Source organism: Prionailurus bengalensis, chromosome D2, assembly GCF_016509475.1.
Source record: "Prionailurus bengalensis isolate Pbe53 chromosome D2, Fcat_Pben_1.1_paternal_pri, whole genome shotgun sequence".
NCBI lineage: Eukaryota > Metazoa > Chordata > Mammalia > Carnivora > Felidae > Prionailurus > Prionailurus bengalensis.
Window position 1 is genome coordinate 35021045 of NC_057351.1, and position 21572 is coordinate 35042616.

General features: G+C 40.3%; 1 protein-coding gene across 5 annotated transcripts in view; it reads left to right on the plus strand.

The window, feature by feature from the left end:
- Positions 1-21572, plus strand: part of KAT6B (lysine acetyltransferase 6B) — a 192668-nt gene that overhangs the window by 160530 nt on the left and 10566 nt on the right. For all 5 annotated transcript variants that reach the window (XM_043598136.1, XM_043598139.1, XM_043598138.1 and 2 more), the window contains exons 14-15: positions 20325-20556; positions 20861-21020. In XM_043598136.1, the coding sequence (XP_043454071.1) occupies positions 20325-20556; positions 20861-21020 (392 nt within the window). The remainder of the gene's footprint in view (positions 1-20324; positions 20557-20860; positions 21021-21572) is intronic.

Genomic DNA, 21572 nt, shown 5'->3' on the forward strand with positions numbered 1-21572 from the left:
CTAGAATTAGAATTACAGGCAATTTTTCTTTTCTTACTCATACTTTTTACTGTAACTAAAAAGAAAACTAAGAAAAATCTGTGAAGGCCTGACCTAGGGGAGTGTGGCAATGAGGCTACATGGAAACAAGGCAGGTATTTTCCTGTTTATTCTGCCACAGGTAGAACTCTACCTGGCACCTCGTGGTGCTGAGTCAATGCTAGATGAATGGATGAATGAACTGAACTTGGAAAGGTAGTGAGTGCAACTTTGATCATGTTGCCTTCACTTTGATTTTGAAGATCCACATGCAGCTTTCCTTGGAGTTTGGAGCTCAGCAGGGGTATGCATTAAAAGGAGCTACTGGCATACTGGCATAGTGGGCATACTGTGGTAGTTGAAACCATAGTTGTGGGTGAGGACAACCCGGGGAGAGTGTAGGGAAACAGCGCTGAGGGTGGAGTGCTTAAAGTTCCAACATTTTAGGGACTAGGAAGGGTTTTGAGGATGAGGAGGTTATCAAGGAAATTGAGAAGGGTCCAGACGTAGGAAGAGGATTGAAGAGAATGGTTTCAGGGAAGCCAAGAGGTCAGCCTTGCAACAACAGTAGTCAAAATCATAGCTGATCTTTGTGGACCACTTAAGTGTGTCAGGCACTTGTCACCTATCTGAATTACACAGGTTAATTTGCTCAATCCTTGCAGAGACCTAAGGAGGTTAGTTACTGTTATCATCTCTCTTTTGGAGGCACAGGGACACTAAGAAACTTGTCCAAGATCACTCCCCAGCCAGTGTTTAGTGCCCCAGAGAAGATTAATACACAGTGTAAGAAATATACTTTCGAGGACTGTGGTTTGAGTGGAATTTAAAAAGTGAATTCAGAAAGCTTGACCATCAAGGGCTGGGAGCACAGGAGCCTGGCTTTTGCTTTTAAACTCCAGAGATTGGAGCATTGGTGGAAAGAAGACCGGGGAGTAGTGACAGAAAAAAACAAAAAGTGATATCTAGATGGGGTAATACAGATTCAGAAGATGGGGCACCTGGGTGGCTCAGTCGGTTAAGTGTCCAACTTCGGCTCAGGTCATGATATCACGGGCCATGAGTTCGAGCCCTGCATCGGGCTCAGAGCCTGGAGCCTGCTTCGGCTTCTGTGTCTCCCTCTCTCTCTGACCCTCCCCCGTTCATGCTCTGTCTCTCTCTGCCTCAAAAATAAATGAACATTAAAAAAAATTTTTTTTAAATACAGATTCAGAAGAGGCATTTGACGAAATTCAATCTTCTTTCCTAATTTTAGATAATCATACATACTAACTAGAATTATAAGAATTCTAAATTTTATTATTAACTCTTTTTCTTGTTTGTTTTAGCCTTGGCATAATCTTGGAGAAGCTATAAAGAGTAGATGATAGTGGGTCCAAAAGTCTACAAACTTACACCTTTGGTTTTTTTGAGACTAGTATATAGGCAACATGTTTATCAGTTACATAAATTATCTGCTAACTGTACATTCAGGCTTTTTTTTTTTTAATTAGTGTCTGTTTATTTGTAGACTAATCATGTAAGTTTATAAGCAGATTCAATTCTTGGCTTTCTTTATCCAATATTAAAATATCCTGTAATGTCTCAGGGTTTGTCCTTCATGGAATAGGACTCAAGAGGAAGTAGGAGTGATTGAATTAGGTACTCATTTCAGAAGTCTCCTTTACTGACCTTTTCTGTGATTTAAATAGAGGGGTTTCACTGTGGGTTTCATGAGGAGTATCTACTATTTAAAAACTAAGTCTGTATTTAGTGAGTGCTGCTGGAAGGTGGGTGCAGATGACCCAGTTTTGTGCCTACAAATTATGACTTCGGTCACATTTTAAGTATAGTTAGCAATGTTCTATGTACTTCTCTTTTCTTAAAAATGGCGCACGCACACATGCGCATAAGAAAATAAAAATGTAAGAAAAATAAAAAATATAAGAAACCTTGAGTACAGCTTAATATCTAGTTTTTTTTCTCACTGAGAATTAACAGGTTAATCTTCTACACCTTATTCTTTAGCCCTTTTGGTTCTAATGACAGGCATCTATCTCTTAGTTAGGTACCTAGAAAGTCCCAGGCTTATCTTTTCTTAGTCTCCTTTTTAAAACTCTTGGCTGGTTTCCTAAGGAAGTGCTCCTTAGAACAAGAAAGCATTTTCTACCTGGTTTCCCGCCTCCTACTTCTCTGCCCTTCTAGGTCCATCAAGGAGAATCAGAAAGAAAGCTACATACCTTATCTCTACCTAGTGATCTTGAGAGGGTAACCATATCCTCTCTCAAAGAGAAAACTTCTTCCTCCACATTTTAGATCCTACTGGCTTAAATGTTGTAATGTACGATACCTAAATTCAGGAATACATGTCATAGTAGTTGAGATTGTCAGCTAGCAACTTCCAGTTTTAACAGTCTGCCTTCTAAATACAATTTGAGTTAAACTTAAGAATACTTTTATTTTTTAAAAAATAGAACTACCCTACGACCCAGCAATTGCACTACTAGGTATTTATCAAAGGGATACAGGTATGCTGTTTCAAAGGGACACATGCACCCCAGTGTTTAGAGCAGCACTATTAACAACAGACAAAATATGGGAAGAGCCCAAATGACCATTGATGGATGAATGAATAAAGATGTGATACACACACACACACACACACACACACACACACACACACAGTGGAGTATTACTTGGCAATCAAAAAGAATGAAATCTTGCCATTCGCAACTACATGGATGGAACTAGAGGGTATTATGCCAAAGGAAATTAGTCAGAGAAAGACAAATATCATATGACTTCACTCATAAGAGGACTTTAAGACACAGAAGAGATGAACAGGGAAGGGAAGCAAAAATAACTTAAAAACAGGGAGGGGGACAAAATAGAAGAGACTCTTAAATATGGAGAACAAACAGAGGGTTACTAGAGGGGTTCTTTGAGGGGGGATACTAAATGGGTAAGGGGCATCAAGGAATCTACCCCTGAAATCATTGTTGCACTATATGCTAACTAACTTGGATGTAAGTGTTAAAAAAAAAAAAAAAAAGAATACTTTTATTCTTTTATTTTTTATTTTTTAAGAAATTAAGTTGAATACAAACCAAGCTATGACAAACTTTGATTTTGTTTGTTTGTTTTATTTTAAGAGAGAGAGAGCATGAGCATGAGCCAGTAGGAGCAGAGAAGGAGAGAAAGAGAATCCCAAGCAGGCTGTGCATTGTCAGTGCAGAGCCCAGTGCAGGGCTCAAACTCACAAACCATGAGATCATGAACTTAGATCAAGAGATGGATGCTCAACTGACTGAGTCACCCAGGCACCCCTAAGTAGGAGTGTTAATTTAGGAATCCAGTTGGTTGGATTCTAGTAAGCCATGTTTTACCTGACTGTTGGTAAACTCTAAGGAGCTGAGACTGTATATACAGGGGTCACTAACTTCTCTCTGAAGACAAGTCAAGTATAATTTCAGGATAAGCAGATTCTTCCCAGAAACTGGGTCCTAGCCTGACAAGCCCTGGTGACATGTCCCATTTCTCTAGCAAGAGTTTTTGGGCGTTGCTGCACTTTCCTTTAGGTGATCCGAGAATGGTTATAGGTAAGCTCAGATCGTAATACCTTCAGCCCCATGGTGGCCAGAACTCAGATGCCTCTCACCTCATCCTTAGCAGCCTTTTCCTTTTACCCCAGCGAGACATGTGAATTTTGTCTCATCCATGATGGGGTAGAAGTCATGAAGCACACAATTGGGGCATCGTTTCTCCCTTTAGGTTGCAATATAAATATTTCACTCTCCCCCATTTCTGAGCCCCATAAGCCAAGCATCAAAGGTGTGTTTGAGGGACTGTAACAATGGCTCTTGGGGACATGCTATATGACTTAAACCCTCTTATTCCCTGTAAACAAATTGAATAAAGGAGCTATAAATTTGACATGTGGTATTTATTTGCTTATGCAACTTTTGCTTAATCGTTTTCTCTTTTTTCAGTGGCACTGACCATAAAAAATGCTAAAGGCTGAGCAAGTGCAAAGTCATTTAGAAAGTTGCATGGGTCTTTCATATATTTTTTGTTTATTGCCCATTTCCTTCACCAAAAGTAAGATTCCCAGGGGTAGAGACTGTTCTCTAGTCCCACCTCCTAGAAGAGCCTGACACGTAGTAGGTCCTTACTATTTGTTTAACTAAATGTTAAATGAATTACCATGAGGGGAGCTTTCTTGATGTGCTTTCTCTCCCCATATGTGATTCTTATAAAGAAGAATTTTGTTTTATTAGAACATCATCAGTCAGCTGTTGGTTCACTTCCTTCCAAATGCTGTCCGGTGTGCCCTGCTCCTTTCGAGGTCTGGTGCTTTTGTTTCAGTGCAGCCTCTTCAAAAGAAAGAAGATTCCCATTATCCACTATAAACCTCAGGCAGAGATGAGGGCTGTGACAGAATTCACAGTTACACACGGTTGGAGAAAAACTTCTCTCTTCCTGGCTTTTATCAGATAATTCATTTCTTTATGCATTTATTTTGGAAGGAAAACTCCCAACTTTACTGTTCAGGAACTGTCAGGAAAGCTTTTTGCTTTGTGTAACTTTCCCTGGCAGCTCACCTCCCTGGGTGAGCGCAGTCAAAGCGATCACTAATGAATAGTAAGTTAGGCTTTTGAAATGGGGCTCAAGTCTTTTCCAGCCTTTTCTGAGAGAGTAACCCGTCTCCACACCTCCACCACGACACTTGATCAGACCAGCAGCTGTGTCTTCAGAGTTTTGCTGGCTTTTGTTAGACATGTTTTGACTTCTAGAATCAAGTATAATTTTATATTATAATATTTTAATAGGATTCTAGTTTATAATATGATAAGGAAAATGACTACTTTTCCTTATTTTCTCATTATGTTGCGCTAAAAGCCTTTGCCATGACTGTTTATTACACTGGGCTGAAATGCAATATATTTTAATATGTTAAAGATAACATCAAGGTTGAAAATTGAGCTCTCCGTGATTTATTCAGAGGTTGACTGTTACCGAATGCATTGAAATGAGTTGCATGAGGCAGTGTAGCTAACGATTTATTTATCTTTTTTTTTTAACAAAGCTTGTCATAAATAAGAGCAAATAAATATAGCTCTTATGCAATAGTTTATATTGTTTCAATGAAAACATTGTAAATATGAAGCATACAGTCTGTAGCTACCATTTTGCCTTACATAGTTCCGAATTTTTTCAAGATTTGGCACGCAGGTGGATTTTTACTAATCTTTTGTCTGTTTGGATTTCTAACATTGACCGGCATTTGTAGTGAGTCATTTCAAAATGCTGCTACCAGGGAAATTCTGTTCACGTAATTAATATCGACAAACCTGTGTTCAACAGTAAATGGAACCTTAACAGCACCATCATGAGAGCCAGGCTGATTCACTGCTGAACTCCAAGCCATGAGCACAGTGGGATGCACATAGTAGGCGTGCCAAAGAAAAATTTGTTGTGGGAGTGAGTGAATAAAGGCATGCCCAGATCTTATCTGTGCTCTTCTCTGTGTCCCTGACAACACCTGCCTCATTCACCTGGCTGCCTTTTGGCAATTGGTGCTTAACCTGAGATCTCTCCCCAGTCTCTGTGTTTTCCACTTCTTTATACCCTCCTCACTTCCTTCAGGAAATATGCTTTACGTGGGCTGTACCAGGATTGGCCTAGGTGATAAGGATAAAGGATAAAGGTGAGGATGAAGGATGCCAGCCTTGCCCACAGAGCCATGGGTGGTCAGTGGTCAGACACACAGGATTCATCCCAGGTGTGTGATGCTCCGTATTTGGGTGGCACACGGGGTTGTGCCAGTACTGAAGGGGAAATGCCTCCAACTCCCTTTTCATTTTCCCAGTTAAGCAAATGCATCATCAAAACAAGATCAAGAAAGATTTTGTTCTGATTGGTTGAGATTAGTACTATACCTTAGTTTCGAGGGAACCATTCCCCTTAAACGTATTTTCCAGCTTGTAGAATTATGTTTGAAACACAATATTCTAAGGTAATAGTTGGATGATGTCCTCTCATAATGGTGTTTCTATCCAGCACATCTATAATTTCAGCTGTCTGTAGGGTAGTATTTTTTTTTTCCACATCAATTTGTTTTGGGTGAAGCAAAAGATTTTCTCTCATTTGTTTAGAATTCTGGTAGGAAAATACGAGTTAGGAATCTGAGTTTTTTCCTCTACCATCAATTTGTGGTTAGTTTGTTTTTACTGTAGTATTAGTCCTACATTTTTGCATGTACTAATACAAAAACCTCTGTTTTGTAATTTTTTCTATGGAGTCCTGCTTTGGGTTAACATCGTAGAGGAGCTCCTTTTTTCAACAAAATTGTTTTAAATTAAAATTTTAAATGCTTTCAAATAGCTGAGTGGATTAAGAGCAATTCAGTTATGCATGTAACTATTTGTCCACATTGAAAAAATATATATAATGTGATTATATAGCAGGAGGAATTGAGAAAGTGTTGGTGACATCTTGAGAAAATATAGGCAGACCTTACTGTATACGGTATATTTGCATATATCCTTTTTGGGGGGCAAACTGAATCATTTAAAGTGAAGTAGAGTTCTTAATGTAAAAAGGAGCATTTCTTCATTCATACTAGACAACAAGGAAGAAAAAATTATTAGGGTCTTGTCAAAAGGATTCAGGATTTAACTTGAAGAGGTTCCCACTGGACAACGAATATAACAGTAAGGACAACAATTGCGATTAAAACTCATTAAATGTTTAAACTCACACATTTGTAATGACATTTAAAAACAAATTAAGGGGCTCCTTGGGTGGCTTAGTTGGTTAAGTGTCCAACTTTGGCTCAGGTCATGATCTCACGGTTCGTGAGTTCGAGCCCCACATGGGGCTCTCTCCTGTCGGTGCAGAGCCCGCTTTGGGCCTCTGTCCCCCTTCTCTCTGACCCTCCCCCATTTGCTGTCTCTCTCTCTCTCTTCCTCTCTCTCAGAAATAAATAAACATTAAAAAAAATTTAGAGGATGATAAGAATCAGTTCATTATCTTAAAAACTGGCAAAAAAGCATTGAACTTGCCTTTCCTGTATGAATGATACCACTAAGTAACCAAATAGTAAATGAGGGAAGACATCTTTTTTTTTTAATAAAAAAAAAAATGATTACTATTTTTTTTGAGAGAGAAAGAGACAGAGTACAAGTGGGGGAAGGGCAGAGACAAGGAGACACAGAATCCAAAGCAGGCTCCAGGCTCTGAGCTGTCAGCACACAGTGCACAGTCCAATGCAGGGCTCAAACTCACAAACCACGAGATCGTGACCTGAGCCAAAGTCGGACGCTTAACAGATTGAGCCACCCAGGCGCCCGAAGGGAAAACATCTTTTTATAAACATATTCCAACTAACAAGTGAAATGACAGAATTAAGATATGACCATTTTGCAATTCTGCTAATGAATTAACTGATCTACCTAGACATCGAACTTCAACAGCAGCACACATTGTGAAAAGGGGGACAACCAGAAATTACATGTCTCCTGATCAAGGGACATACCGTCACCTATAGTTTTGCCAGAGGATCAAGCCTAAAGTCTGATCAAGCCTCTGGCATTTTTCAGAACACAGAGGAAAGAGAAATAAATTGAACTGCATCACGTGAATGCAATCAGCAAAAACCAGACTGTGGAAACTCTGTAGGTCAAATGGCCCTAGTTCATCAATAGATTAATTATAAGGAAAAGAAAGGGGGTGGTGAGGGGAACCCATAGACTAAAAGAGACTTGAAAGATATATTTTTTTTAATGGACAATACTATATTGTAGTACCTGGGGACATTTGAGTGATAAAAGTATAAGGAAACACAAAGGATTGTTATGAAAGTTGGGATAGTAGTTACTTGTGAGGGGAAAAGGAGGGATGATTGGGATGGGACAAATGAAACGTTTTTCAGGACGGCTGGCAAACTTCTATTTCTTGGTCCTGGGTGATGATTACAAAGGTAATCAGTAAATGTTATTTGTTTAATGGCATTTTCTAGATCTGTGTTTTATTTTTGCCTTTTTTGTTTTTTAACAAAAGTGAAGGTCTTAAAATGGGCGTTCACACCCAATGGTATCTATTTTGGAGCTTAGATTTTTGTAACTCTTAAAATGAAAACTTTGGTTTATTGGTGGCATTATGTTAATGATGTTTTTAAAAGAGATACAGTTTTTCATCTTTACTGCTTTAAAATCAAAATGCAAGTACATGGGTATTTGGGTATTGGGATCTTCTCCACTTCAGACTTTGCAGAGCCAGGTTTTTTTTGAAGGAAATGTACTGAAATTTACCAGAATCATATCCTCTGAAGTGCTGAGTTGAGTCCATTAGAAAACTGCATTCCTGTAAATTGTGCTTCCACTCTTAAACCTGGAGAAGCATAATTCAAGGGTGGTGTGTTAACAGATGGTGATAAAATGGTGTATTTAGACAAAGAATGGCCAGGCAGGTGTGGATGGGGGAGAAAATAGGGAACAGAGAGGCCAGAGAGATGGAGAACAGACACTGTAGCATTGGAACATCTCTTGTTGCCTTTCTCTCCATCCCTCCATCTGTCTCTCCCCTTTTGCCCTCTCCTCTCTCACCCTGTCTCACTTCCTTTCTCTCTTTTTTGTTTCTTTTTGATATAAAATGAGGGAAAGCAACACTGGCAGACACCATAACTATATAAAATTGCCCTTCCTTCCTCCTAGAATGCTGGGTGTTCAGCAGTTCCGATGTTTGGGACAGATCTTTAAGCACCAGGAACCATGCTTTACAAAAGAGAAAAGATGTTAAAATTTAGATTTTAAGAAAGGGAAGGTAAAAGCCTGGAATGTCTTAAAATATGCTGAGATGAAGTTTTGCTGATTATTTATTGCAAAACAGGCTTCCATCTTCTTAAGATGATGGTTCTCTGTTCATAGATTAGAAGCCCTGCCCTGTGGTTTGCCCAGTGTTGGAGCTATTCCCCATGAATTTCAGGAAGTTAATGAGATTTTTTTCCTACCAAAGCAGAAGATATGTCTGAGGACTCTGACAGCCTTCTACCCCTGCAGCTTTTCCCTTGCATCCTGTTAAAAACTTGGAAACCATAATGAATGTTTTTAGAGAGAAAATAAAATGAATGACGCCTGTGAATTTGTTTTAAATGTTGTTTATTTTAACAAATAATTTAGATAAATCTTTCCTGAAAAGGAAGAGAAATCATCAAGTTTCATCAATAATCTGGAGCTTTTCAGAGGATTACTTTGAAATACCTCCCTGCCAACTTTTCATAAATTGAGTATAACCTTTCTTTGACCTTATCACACATAATTAAATAGCTGTTGAAGGGTTAAAACCAACTAAAAAGCAATTCTGTATCTTGATCTCTATTCTCCTGCAAAATTATACAGGAAGTTTCTTTTGGTTCTCAAGCGGGGTAATTACAAGAGACAGTTACATAATTTACAGTTTCAATCTGCTCGTCCATAATCACACACTTCCACCTAGTTGTATATACCCCCATGAGTATCTGCCTTGTACTTTGATTTGTAAATGATGATTGCAGTGTGATTGATTGCTTGCCTGTAGCATATTGAATTGATTCTTAAAAATGAACTTTAGCTGTTAACATGTCTATTTGAGTTCCTGTTATTTATGTAGTTTGTGGTTCTTGCGTTCAAGCAGATGCATAGTAGTTAAGAAATTAAACTCCCATAGCTTTTTTCCTTATTAAATTTAGAAAAGGGAGTGTCTGTATACAACCTAACTAGAAGAGTGCCCGGAACACAGTAGGCACTCAACTGTGGAACACACTATGAAACCATTCCAGTCCTTTGAAAGTTGAATGGAGATTCTTTGATTAACAGTGACCCCACAGTAAAAGTCTTACAGGGATAATATTGGTATATCGTGGCCAAAGCTGGGCTAATATTAATACATTGTTACTGAAATCTCAACTCTTAAGTGCCGCTGGCATTAGGGAGGCAATCTCAACAGTGGACTTGGAGAAAGCTATCGCCTACTAACTGAAGGGGTAGTAACTGATGTCTTTAAATACTGCTGGTGATGATATTTCATACGGTTTTGTGTTTCCCAATAGCTAACGTCTAATTTAGCCAATTTGGACTTTAAGATTCCTGTAGTATCAACGGCTAGATGCCTACATGACACCAAATCTGCTGGCAAACCAGCCAGTCTCTTGGTTGAACACCTCATGCCACCCCAGCTTCCACCCTAGCCTGTATGTGCCGCATGTGTGTCAGAATGGGCTCGGTGGTAACCCTGTGGGGACACCACCATTTATTGCCAGAGGCTTTTTACCTCAAATCCTGTTTGAAAGAGAATGGGAGATAAATAAAAAATCAGCTTAAAAGAGAAGTTTTCGATTTCTGTAGACCAGTGGGATAGGACTGTTTGTCTGGATGACCTGAGGAGAACCGAAGATAGTTTCTTTGCCTTTACATTTTCAGCATTAATTGATCGATCAGATTGGGTGATGGTCTGTGCTTTGATTTTAGAATGTTATCTCAAAAACTGACAGATTCCCTTTGAAATGTAATTCAAAAACAAAGAAAACTTATAGAGAGATTTGTATTCTCCACTTTTTCCTTTATTCAATCTTGCTCTATATCTGTGTTTGCCGTGTGAAAGCTTATCACTTAGAATTACAACATTCTTCTGTTTTAGAAAATTATAGCTGGTACACACACACACACACACACACACACCCGATTTGGGGCGGGTTGTGGGAGAACAAATGGAAAGGAGAGTCGCTTAGGGCTTGGTTCTGAAATCACTGGCAGTGTCCACACTTCCCCCTTAGTCTACGGGTAGGATTAGACCCTACAACGAGATGTGAACTATCACAGCTACACCCACAGAACCTCAGACCTATAATAGTGAGCAAAAGAAACTCTAGTTTTTGCTTTTATTAGCTTACTTAAGGAACATTTCCATTGTAATGTTTTAGCAACAGGAGAATGGTCTTACAGGTGAGGCATTACAAGTTATATGCAATTATTCTCTTGGAGCAGTTGCGTTTTTTGAAGTATGCATGTTTTTAATGCAGTGTTTAAAAACTTACAATTTCTCAGTGGTAAATTTTTGTTAGCAGGATTTTGTTTCTTAGAAATTGTGAAAAATTTAACCGAGTTTTAACTTGGAAAAATTAAATTAATTTCTGAAACAGTTTTTCAGATTGAATCTCTCACATGGACTTTTACCTATTTATAAGAAAGGAAATAATTTTAAAATGCCAAATAGTTTCATCTTAAGAATTTTGTGTGCGAGTATAAATTTGTTTTACCTAAAACGTGCCAGGATTTAAAAGTGATTTGAGCTGTGGAAAATCAAAAGAGGTCAAAGAGGAGGGCATTATTCTGACATGTCTTTCAAATTTGTATTCAAAGGCCATGATAGTGCTTTATCATTACCTAACTAGATGTGCCTCTAGGGGTGAATCAGAGCTTTAGTTAGATTTGTAATAGGCAGTGGGCTTCATGAAGAATGTGGTTACTTCCCAGTTATATTTAAAGAAAGTTATTTTTAAAAATTCCTCCCCAAACAGTTTAGTTTGGGAATAAGTGATATTGATGAGACCTCTTGTTCTATTATCATTTAAACCTTTGTCAGCGGTGCAAGGAAATTGAGAGACTGAATCTATTTCGTATATGGTCATTTCCTTGGAACAGAAAATTATATTCTCCTAATCCACCAGGCCAGAACCTTGCTGGTGTGGTGACTCAATGCCATATATAAACAAATATTCCTTAAACGTCTAAATAAATAAAACTCCTGTGAAGTCTGTCACAGAGCTTTCTTTCCCCAGTGACCATCTCCTCCCTAGCCTCAACTCTTAGATGTGTCCATTTCCCCCAGGATTCACCATCTACTTGGATTTGTCATTAGTCACCACTGGTACTAGCATAGCCCTTTGGGGTGGCAGAGATGGAGAAGGGGGATTGGTGTTTACCATTCTGGCCATGGTGTCATCCTCGGGACCCTTTGCTTAATATAACCCGTAATGCATCTGTGACCAGACTAGCCTGAAAGAAGCAAGAGTTGAGATTGGGGTAAGGCACAGACATCTGTAGTTTGTAAAAGCCCCTACGTGATCCTAATGTACAATCAGGGTTGAGAACCACTGGGCTAGCCTAGAGGATAAAGAAAGGAGAAATAGAGACATTCTTGGTGATTTAGATTATCAGTTACACAATTACCATTAATTCATTTTGGCCTCTGACTGTGTCATAGAGGTCTGTCTCTGGCCCTGGTCATCCTCAATTCAGAAGCTTGTTCACAGGTGTTTCACCCTCCTCAAAGGGCACCACAGAGGGAGGAGCATCCTCTTTCCTGCTGCCTGATGCCCTATTTGTGAGTTCATATAATAGGTGAGTTCCTATATTCCCTGGGTGACTGACATACAGAATGACCACCTCTTTCAAGGGAATCCACACCCAGTCACAGAATCATGGAACTCATCTGTTAAGTTCCAGCATGATCTGGAGGTTGTGCACAAACATACAGCGGCAGGGGAGTCATGCCTCTACCATACACACCTTCCACTGGGTAGGGTTGAAGAAGCATCATTCCTCTTGCAGTGGACTTGGCCAGGAAGCCGGGGGGGTGGGGGTGGTACTCAATTCAATAAGAAAGTCTAGAGGTACCTCCACATAACTGAGCCAGAGCCCAGTATCCTAAGCAGTCTATGAGGAGCTTGTGAGAAGAGAGATCTTAAAAGGGCACTTAGAGAGACAGTCTAGTTTGTGACCCAGAGTAACCAGCCTTTCTTCCTCAGAGACCCGCTGTCTCCTTCCTCTGGGTTTCACAGGCTCAGACCATTTTCCCAGGGACACACTTGGGTCTTCGAGAACATTTGGGTCTTTGTTTCATCTGTCCTGGGACTGTCTCAGGGTTCTTCTGACGCCCTCAAGCAGTCATTGTTATTGTGGTTTGAAGGGCTTGCTGTTTCCTAAGGATAGTCCTTGAAGTTAAGGACTTAAGGGCCAAAGGGAATTTGGGGGGCACAGAACTATTCTTGCTGTGAACTGCAGTCGCCACTTTCTTCAGATCATTACTGAGGCAGAATATGTGGGGTTTTTTTCATGGCTTCTTTCTTTAATTAAATTTATATTTGGGTGGTTAGCTGGGGGGTAGGGGGAGGAGAACTTTTGTCTGAGGCACTGGAGTAAATGGAATGATTTTCAGATGCCTAAGGGAAAAGTAAGAAAAGCTCTTCTTAATCTGACCCTATAGAGCAGTCAGTCTTCTTCCTTTTGTCCACGTTTCCTTTCCCCTACATGAAGTATACCTGGTCACCCAAACGATCACCTTGAAATTTCATTCATTTACTATGTTGAACAATGATAATAGCTAACACCTATGTTGTGTTTCAGTAACATGCCAAGCATGGTTCTGCATCCTTTGTGCTTATTCGTTTAATTCTTACTACAACCCTAAGAGATAGGTATGATTATTCTCCAAATTTTATTGGTGAGGGACCTGAAACACAGAGAGATTAAATAACTTGCCCAGCCAATGTCACGTAGTTGGTACATAGTAGACCCTGGATTCCATTCCAGGCAGTCTGGCTGTAGCACCCTTGCTCTTAACCAACCTGTAGTGCCTCTTATGACCTGCCATACTTTATTTAGTAAATGCCGTATTGTTTTAAAATACCTGTGGCCTTGGCGCCCAACTTTTAAAAATTCTTGTCAGTTTTTATGTAAAGCGGATAGTCTCAAAGTATGATCCAGGGACTCCTGGGGATCCTTAAGGCCCTTTTAGGGACTCTACAAGGTCATAACTATTTTCAAAGTAATACTAAAGTACTACTTGTCCATTTCACTCTTATGAATGTACATTGGCATTTTCAAGAACTTTCATGACCTGTGATAATCACAACAGATTGAGTACCAAAGCAGATATGAGAATGTAGCTTCTCTCTTAAGCCAGACATTGAAGAGATTTGGAAAAATATGAAACAGTGCCAGTCTCCTCACTATTTTTTTTAATTTTAGACAATATTTTTTCGTAAAAAATGTTAACCCTTAATGGGTTTATTGGTTCTTAATAAGTATTTGTCAAATTTCTCTAAAAAATTGATAACGGCTCTTATAAACAGAAGCTCTTAAATAATTTTTTTTTTTAATGTAAAGAGGTCTAGAAACCAAAAACTTTGAGAACCACTGATTTAATGTATAAACCCTTGGAATGCAAGTGTGGCACATAGTATACGAACTTGTTAGAAATGTAGGGTCTCTGGCCTACTGAATCAGAATCGAGTTGTAATGAGAGGTGACTGTATAATGAAGGTTGAGAAGCACAGGCATAGAATTTATGAAAAAAGCCACTCAGCAACTCAGTGATCTCTTGCTAAATATCAGTCTGGTGGGGCTTTGGAGATTCCTGGACCCACTTCTCTACCACCAAGTTGCTGGGTGAGGGAGGTCTCCTCGCCAAGCTGAGATTGTTTAGTCCTCCCATCCAGTGGCTCTCCTATTGCATACGATGGTTTTAACATCTTCATCAAAACCAGTAGCTCCATAGCAGAATTTATAGCAGTGGTCCTCAAATTTGTGTGCATCATAACCACCTGGAGGGCTTATTGAAACGGAAGTGCTGGGGCCTTCCCACAGTGTTTCTGGTTCATAGGTCTAAGAATTTGTGATTTTAACAAGTTACCGGGTGATGCTGATACTGCCAGTCTGGGGGACTTCTATAAGAAGTAGACTGAGAAGTCTGTGGAAAAGTCAAGCAATATTTACTCTAAGTTGTTACGTAATTAATTACTTCAAGCCCATAGAATTGTGAGAGAAATGTCTTAAACATTCACATTTTCAAAACCAACCTCTTAAAGTATAAAATATCTCAAAAATTCAAAATTTCCATTTTTGCTAGGGAGGCATCTATATCTTTTAATAAATGGATAGGGTGCCTGGGTGGCTTAGTCGGTTAAGCAGCCGACTTCGGCTCAGGTCATGATCTCACGGTCCGTGAGTTCAAGCCCCGCGTCGGGCTCTGTGCTGACAGCTTAGAACCTGGAGCCTGTTTCAGATTCTGTGTCTCCCTCTCTCTGACCCTCCCCCATTCATGCTCTGTCTCTCTCTGTCTCAAAAATAAATAAATGTTAAAAAAAATTTTTTTTGGGGCGCCTGGGTGGCGCAGTCGGTTAAGCGTCCGACTTCAGCCAGGTCACGATCTCGCGGTCCGTGAGTTCGAGCCCCGCGTCGGGCTCTGGGCTGATGGCTCAGAGCCTGGAGCTTGTTTCTGATTCTGTGTCTCCGTCTCTCTCTGCCCCTCCCCCGTTCATGCTCTGTCTCTCTCTGTCCCAAAAATAAATAAACGTTGAAAAAAAAAATTTTTTTTTTTAAAAAAAAAAATTTTTTTTTAATAAAAAATAAAAAAATAAATGGAAAGTAGTAAGGAATCAGGCAGGTCACAGGTCATCTGGAGCACTCTAGTTCTCTGAAAACAGTAGGAAGAGTAAGGTTCAGTTTCCTTTTTTACTAATTGCAAAATCATCACAAAATTTCAGCAGGTTCTTTATCACTATTTAAACTGATAACACGCCATTCATCCACTTGGTCACAGGGCTGCTTAACCCTAGAAACCAGTAACAGATGACACAGACCAGTGAATTTCCATCCTTAATCATGAGATACATGGTTAGAGCCATCTGATTTCCTCTGCTCAAGACCTGCCATAAATCCCTGGCCTGGTGTCAGTTCCCAGGCTTGCAAACCCAGTGCTGTCTACTGATAATGAACCTTTCAGCAAGGTTTGCTGAGCTAAACAGGTGTCTGATGAAAGGTGTGTAATCCTTGAAGATTATCTTCTCCTAAAAGCAGCCAGTAACCCCAGACTCACACGATCCAGACAGATGGGAATTGGGAGTAGCTTGCCAGAGTTCACACTTTGTATTTGAGGAGGTTCATACGGTTTGGTTCCAGATGGTAGAAGATGAAGGTGTGCAGGAGTGAAGAGTGGCTGCCTTTGTGGGGGGAAATCCTTATCCATGAAAATTATTCCACTTCTGGTCCAGCCTACAATCTTGAAATATTACTAGTTTAAAAGGAAGGAATGTTTCACATTAAACAAGGGTTAGCTTTGCAGTTAATACGCTGGGAGCTCAACTAATTTGGGAATTTAGGTCTGCAAAAACAACTCTTGACCTTGTCCAGATAGTTCCTTCCTTATCCTAAAAGATCTGTTTACACAAAGGCAACTTTCTACCACTTTAACCATTTCAAACACAAGCAATCATGATTCTCTTCCTACAAGTAGGTCAGCCTTAACAGAGGTGAGGTAAATTTGGGTCCTACGTAATCAGTACAGCTTAGACATGCTTACCTTTTGCAGACACAACATTGGTCTTAACTTTCCCTTTAAGCAAACACCTTGATAATCTTTTGAATTAGTGTGTGGTCCATACACCAAAACTGAGACCTCACCTTCCATTGGGTAAGTGGTTCCAGTGAAGCAAAAGAGAAAGCCACCTTTCTGTAGTATCAAGATAGTTGATGTGGGTGAAGAGTTGATGGGCCATTTTCCAATTACAAGTCTCCTGATCACAGAATAAGTGCTGTTCACCTGCACCTCTAGCTCCCAGACAATTTAAAGGTAATAATTTCACCAGCAATTAATTATACTGCAGCTACTGGGATTTGTCCTCCAAACACCACTTTGTTTTTAGTCTGAACAGCCAGGTTTCCCCAGAGATAGTTCAGGTTTTCTGATTCAGAGTGTCCTCCGTTAAGGAAAGGTGTGAGAGGGGCACCTGGCTGGCTCAGTCATTTGAGCGTCTGACTTCGGCTCAGGTTATGATCTCACAGCTCATGAGTTCAAGCTGCGTATCGGCCCCAAGAGCCTGGGGCCTGCCTTGGATTCCGTGTCTCCCTCTCTCTGCCCCTCCCCTGCTCGTGCTCTGTCTCTCTCTCAAAATAAATAGACGTTAAAAAGAAAAGGAAAGGTGTGAGAGCACCATGGGAATCTGTTCACCAGGGGTGTGGTATACTTGTTTCAGATCTTCAGGATAATACACCGGCTTCCAAGATAAGTGCTTTTTATTTCCCTGCATCTTACATCAATTATTTGGAATCTTTTTGGTAAGTTAAATTTAAGAGCTGTAACATTAAATCACCACATCACTATAATTACTCAACAACTAAATGAACTAAATGTTCTTACCAAAAATTGTTCTGTCAATTGGCTATATAGTAATTCTGATTTGAGGAGCCTAAAAAAAGTAGAAGAAAACAAAAGATGGCTAGAAATTCATTATTTAAATCATTCCATGTTAAAAGGTCAGAGTAGTGAAGTGCTACCAGCTACAGCTTTTTTTTTTTTTTTTTAATGTTTATTTATTTATTTTTGAGGGAGAGGGAGAGAGAAAGAGACAGCATGAGCAAGCAAGGGGCAGAGAGACAGGGCGAGAGAGAATCCCAAGCAGGCTCCACACTATGATTGCAGAGCCTGATGCAGGGCTCAGAGTCACACACTGTGAGAACATGACCTGAGCCAAAATCAAGAGTCGGATGCTTAAACGACTGAGCAACCCAGACGCCTTCCCAGTTACAACTTTTTTGAGGGAAAGTGCTGCAGGTAAAATTTAAATTCTGTATTACAGCAACCTAGTCCACCTATGGAGTAGACGTGGACATTTTTTCTTCTAAGCTATCCATTTTAACACATTACAAGTGATTTCACTTAACTAGTAAGGAATCAGAAATTTACCTTTGGTCATTCTTATTTTGGAGATGAATTGCATTTAATCTAAACATTTCTCCTTTCGGAGGAGACTTCGTGGACTCATAAATGGCTCTCAGCTTAATGCAAGTTATTTCCATTGCTATAAGACCCTTGAGGGTCTCATGAGTCAGAGAAGGAAAAACTAACATCAGGCAATGCAGTGATGCCTTTGGACCGTGGCATTGTGTGGTCTGAAATGCTGGTGCACATCATCCCTGAAGACCTGCTTGATGTTTTCTAGTTGGAGTTTTGGCTTGCAATTTTTCTTCCCCAGCACCCAGGAAATTACCACTTGCTGGCAGGTGTTGGTAACCTTCCTGCTTTGTAGCCTTCACTAGTGCCATATGGAGGTGTTTGCTGTGAAAGTCCAGTGGGCTTCCCGGGCTCAGTGTACACATGCTCCCTGCCACCACCTCCCCAACCCCCTTCGAGTCCCAGGACTCTCCCGTGGTAGTGTCAGCCACAGACTGCGGATTGTGTCCGAGAGTGTCCCAAGAGACAGCCACTTAGCGAGGTGGGAATTGCAGGTGCTGAAAAGTTTATGCCTAAAGGCTCTCCACAGACCCCAGGTTGCCTGAGAGTTCCAGTGGCCTGACCAATTTAGGCTGAGGCCATGATAAGCTATATTTGTACTGCCTCGGGGTGTGAAAACATGAGCAGCTGTATAAAATATGTTTTGGGGGGATTTTGGCTGAGCCCAGGGTAGAGACTGAGGGAAGAGAAGACAGAACAAAGAAATCCATGTGCTTCCTGGGTAAGACTGCTCATAGCGGAACCTAAGGTAGGAAGGAAGGGCACATACCGCCTTCTGACCACTTTAGTTGTATAGAAAGCTTTCTGCTGAGCTGAGAGACTGAGGCTTTCTGTCCCTAACTGGGAGGTTCAGATAAGAACCAGTGAGGGACTGCGGATCAAGGGGATAGTTCCACAGCCATGGTACTATGGTCCTCTCCCCTCGCAGTAGTACAGAGCCGGGTCCTCCAGCCAACTGAGTAGATTTCTCAGCATGTGCCAAGCACTTAGGAGGCAGGTGATGGATGTGCCAATTATCTGTGCTCTGGGGTTTGGGCACCCTTTGTACTTGAGCGACAGAGAGCTCTTCTCCATATTGACAGGGCATGATCTGGGCTGGATTCAGCACCGTGGTCATCACTGTTAGCATTCCGGACACACTGCTCTTGAAAGCCTCTGGATGCAGCTGAATGACGTGTCGACAGTGGTTTGACTGTAAAATTTGGTGGTGCTTGTTTACCATTCAATCAAATACATTACTCTTAAGCATGAGTTAAAGAGACAAATAAGTCAAAAGACTGCAGGAAAGCCTAAAGTTAAATGTATGCTTATTCTTTATCATGGCATTCAGATTAAAACCATCAAAATGCAAAATGCTGTGGTTACACCCCTATAGGGTGTAGGTCAGTTTGGGTTTCTTGTTCTATATTTCTGCATTATTTACAGTGATTTTGAGAGGCAGGAAAATGCATCAGAGGCTTGATTTTGTCCTTCTAAGAAAAAATCCAAAATTGAGAAAATTCTTGAGAATGCAGCCATTTTGGAAATGGAGATAAAGAAGAAAAATGCTGAAGATTTGGGTGGTTTACAGAGCAGCATGATTTTGTAATTGCTGCCACCTACTGTATGTGGTTGATGTTTGTTTAAATTTAGGAAGTTCATGAAGGTGAGGCTATTGAAATTGATAATTAGAGCAAGGTAGACATCATTAGTTTACAGCATTCCTTCTCTACTCCATAAGTGGCTCTTAATTACCAAGACAGCCGCCAGCTTTCATTCATTACCTTCAAGTGGATTTAAAGTTTTAAATCATTTAAAAAATCCCTTTGCCAAGAACCTTCACAGTAATGCTGCAGAACGCATATTCAGAAGCTTACCATGCTCGGGGATTTCCTGAGTATACATAAAACAGTTTGTTTTAAGGAGGTTGTTTTGTTTTAATTTGTGGGAGCAACATTCTGGGGTTGGATTATAAATTAATTTACATGAAAGAGGTGAAAATAGAGCTAGTAGAGCTGATGTGAGTTGCAGCAGTCGACTTAAAAGACATTCTTTTATTAGTCCTAAAACAAAGCTTCAGATCAGCCGGCTAGTTAAATGTAACAAGCAATATAGAATCTGAGTCAACAGAGACCCTTCTCTTTTATTAAGATCCAGCTGTCAAAGGGTCATTAGGTCCTTCCTGTGGAAAACAACTTGCCCATTAATGTTTAGGGTGGTCCCTTGACAGGATTTCTAAGTGCCTGACATTTCGATTTTGAGAAAATCTAAAGCTGGTGGGAAACTTGGATGTTGAAATTTATCAGAAGTAACGTCCTCAACCTTAGCTTTGTTAAATATGCCATGACGTATATTTGAAATGCAGCCTCTAGCAATGTGAATTGACTTACAGTGCTACTGTAAAGGATTCATAAGCATAAACTTCATGGAGATCAAATCACTATAACTGGGAAGAGACTGCATACATAAAGTTTGATGTGATGTCTTTACCTTATTGCTACTTATTTTATTTTGAGGGGCCCCTATCCCAATGTCTAAAAACACCACGGTGAAGTCATCTTTGGCTTTTTCTGCCCTAGGCTATTTGCTTTCTAGAAGAGAAGGCCAAGCAGGGTCTCCTGAAAAGCCACTCTCCGATCTGGGCCGTCTCTCCTACCTGGCCTATTGGAAGAGTGTCATCTTAGAATATCTCTACCACCACCAGGAGAGGCACATCAGCATCAAGGCGATCAGCAGAGCTACAGGCATGTGCCCACATGACATCGCCACCACTCTGCAGCACCTCCATATGATTGACAAGAGGGATGGCAGGTGAGTACCGATGCCGGGGCATCACTGGCTGCCTCTCAAGCATCTTACACCAGAAAGTGTCCCAGGAGTTAGGTGGCCTCATTCCAGTTTAAGATAAGAGGTTCCCCCAAAGGTATTATCAAAACCTTTCTCCTAAACAGAAAACAGGAAATGATACTGTTTTGCTGGTCAGATTTCAATTTGCTATATTTTTTCATTGATGAGCTCTCTGATTTTTCCTAACCTAGTAGCATTTGTCAACGTGTGTAGGTGAAATGAAATTTCAGCTTTTGATTGCACTTTGTTCTGCCTCATCACATTACAGATTTGTCATCATTAGAAGGGAAAAGTTGATACTGGGCCACATGGAAAAGCTGAAAACCTGTTCCCGGACCAATGAACTTGATCCAGAGAGTCTAAGATGGACCCCAATTTTAATTTCTAATGCTGCAGTTTCTGAAGAAGAGCGAGAAGCTGAGAAAGAGGTAATGATTGACTTCATCTGCCTAAGTTGTGTGACTTCACTCCTGCAGCATTCTTAGGCTGAGAAAGTCATTAACATCGTTGTCAAAGGCTTGGTTATGTAGAAAGAGCTTGTGAAATGATATGGCACTAATTTATCCTAACTGAGGTTGCATGGTAAGACATGATAATTTTATTGAATTGAGTATGAAAAATGAAACATTTATCATTGATCACAAAGCAGCATTTTTCACTACTGACAGCATGTAATCAGATCACATTTGGTGCTGAGCTCCAAGGCTGCAATGTCAATCGATTCTTTGTGTTTATGAACTTGCTTAAAGTGCTCCATGCCAGTGAGCATGTAATGTAGTGATAAAGGACTCAAATCAATTCGCTGCATCATTAATACTGCTAAATATCCCATGAAACCCAATCTTCTTTGATTTGTTATCCTAACTGATGCAAAAGAGTCCTGAGATGATGCAGCTGGAATGTTGCTTGGCTGGCTGACTGTTCTGTTCAGAAACAACTTAAGAGATCCTTTGCCTTTGATCCTTAGAGGCTGTGTCTTA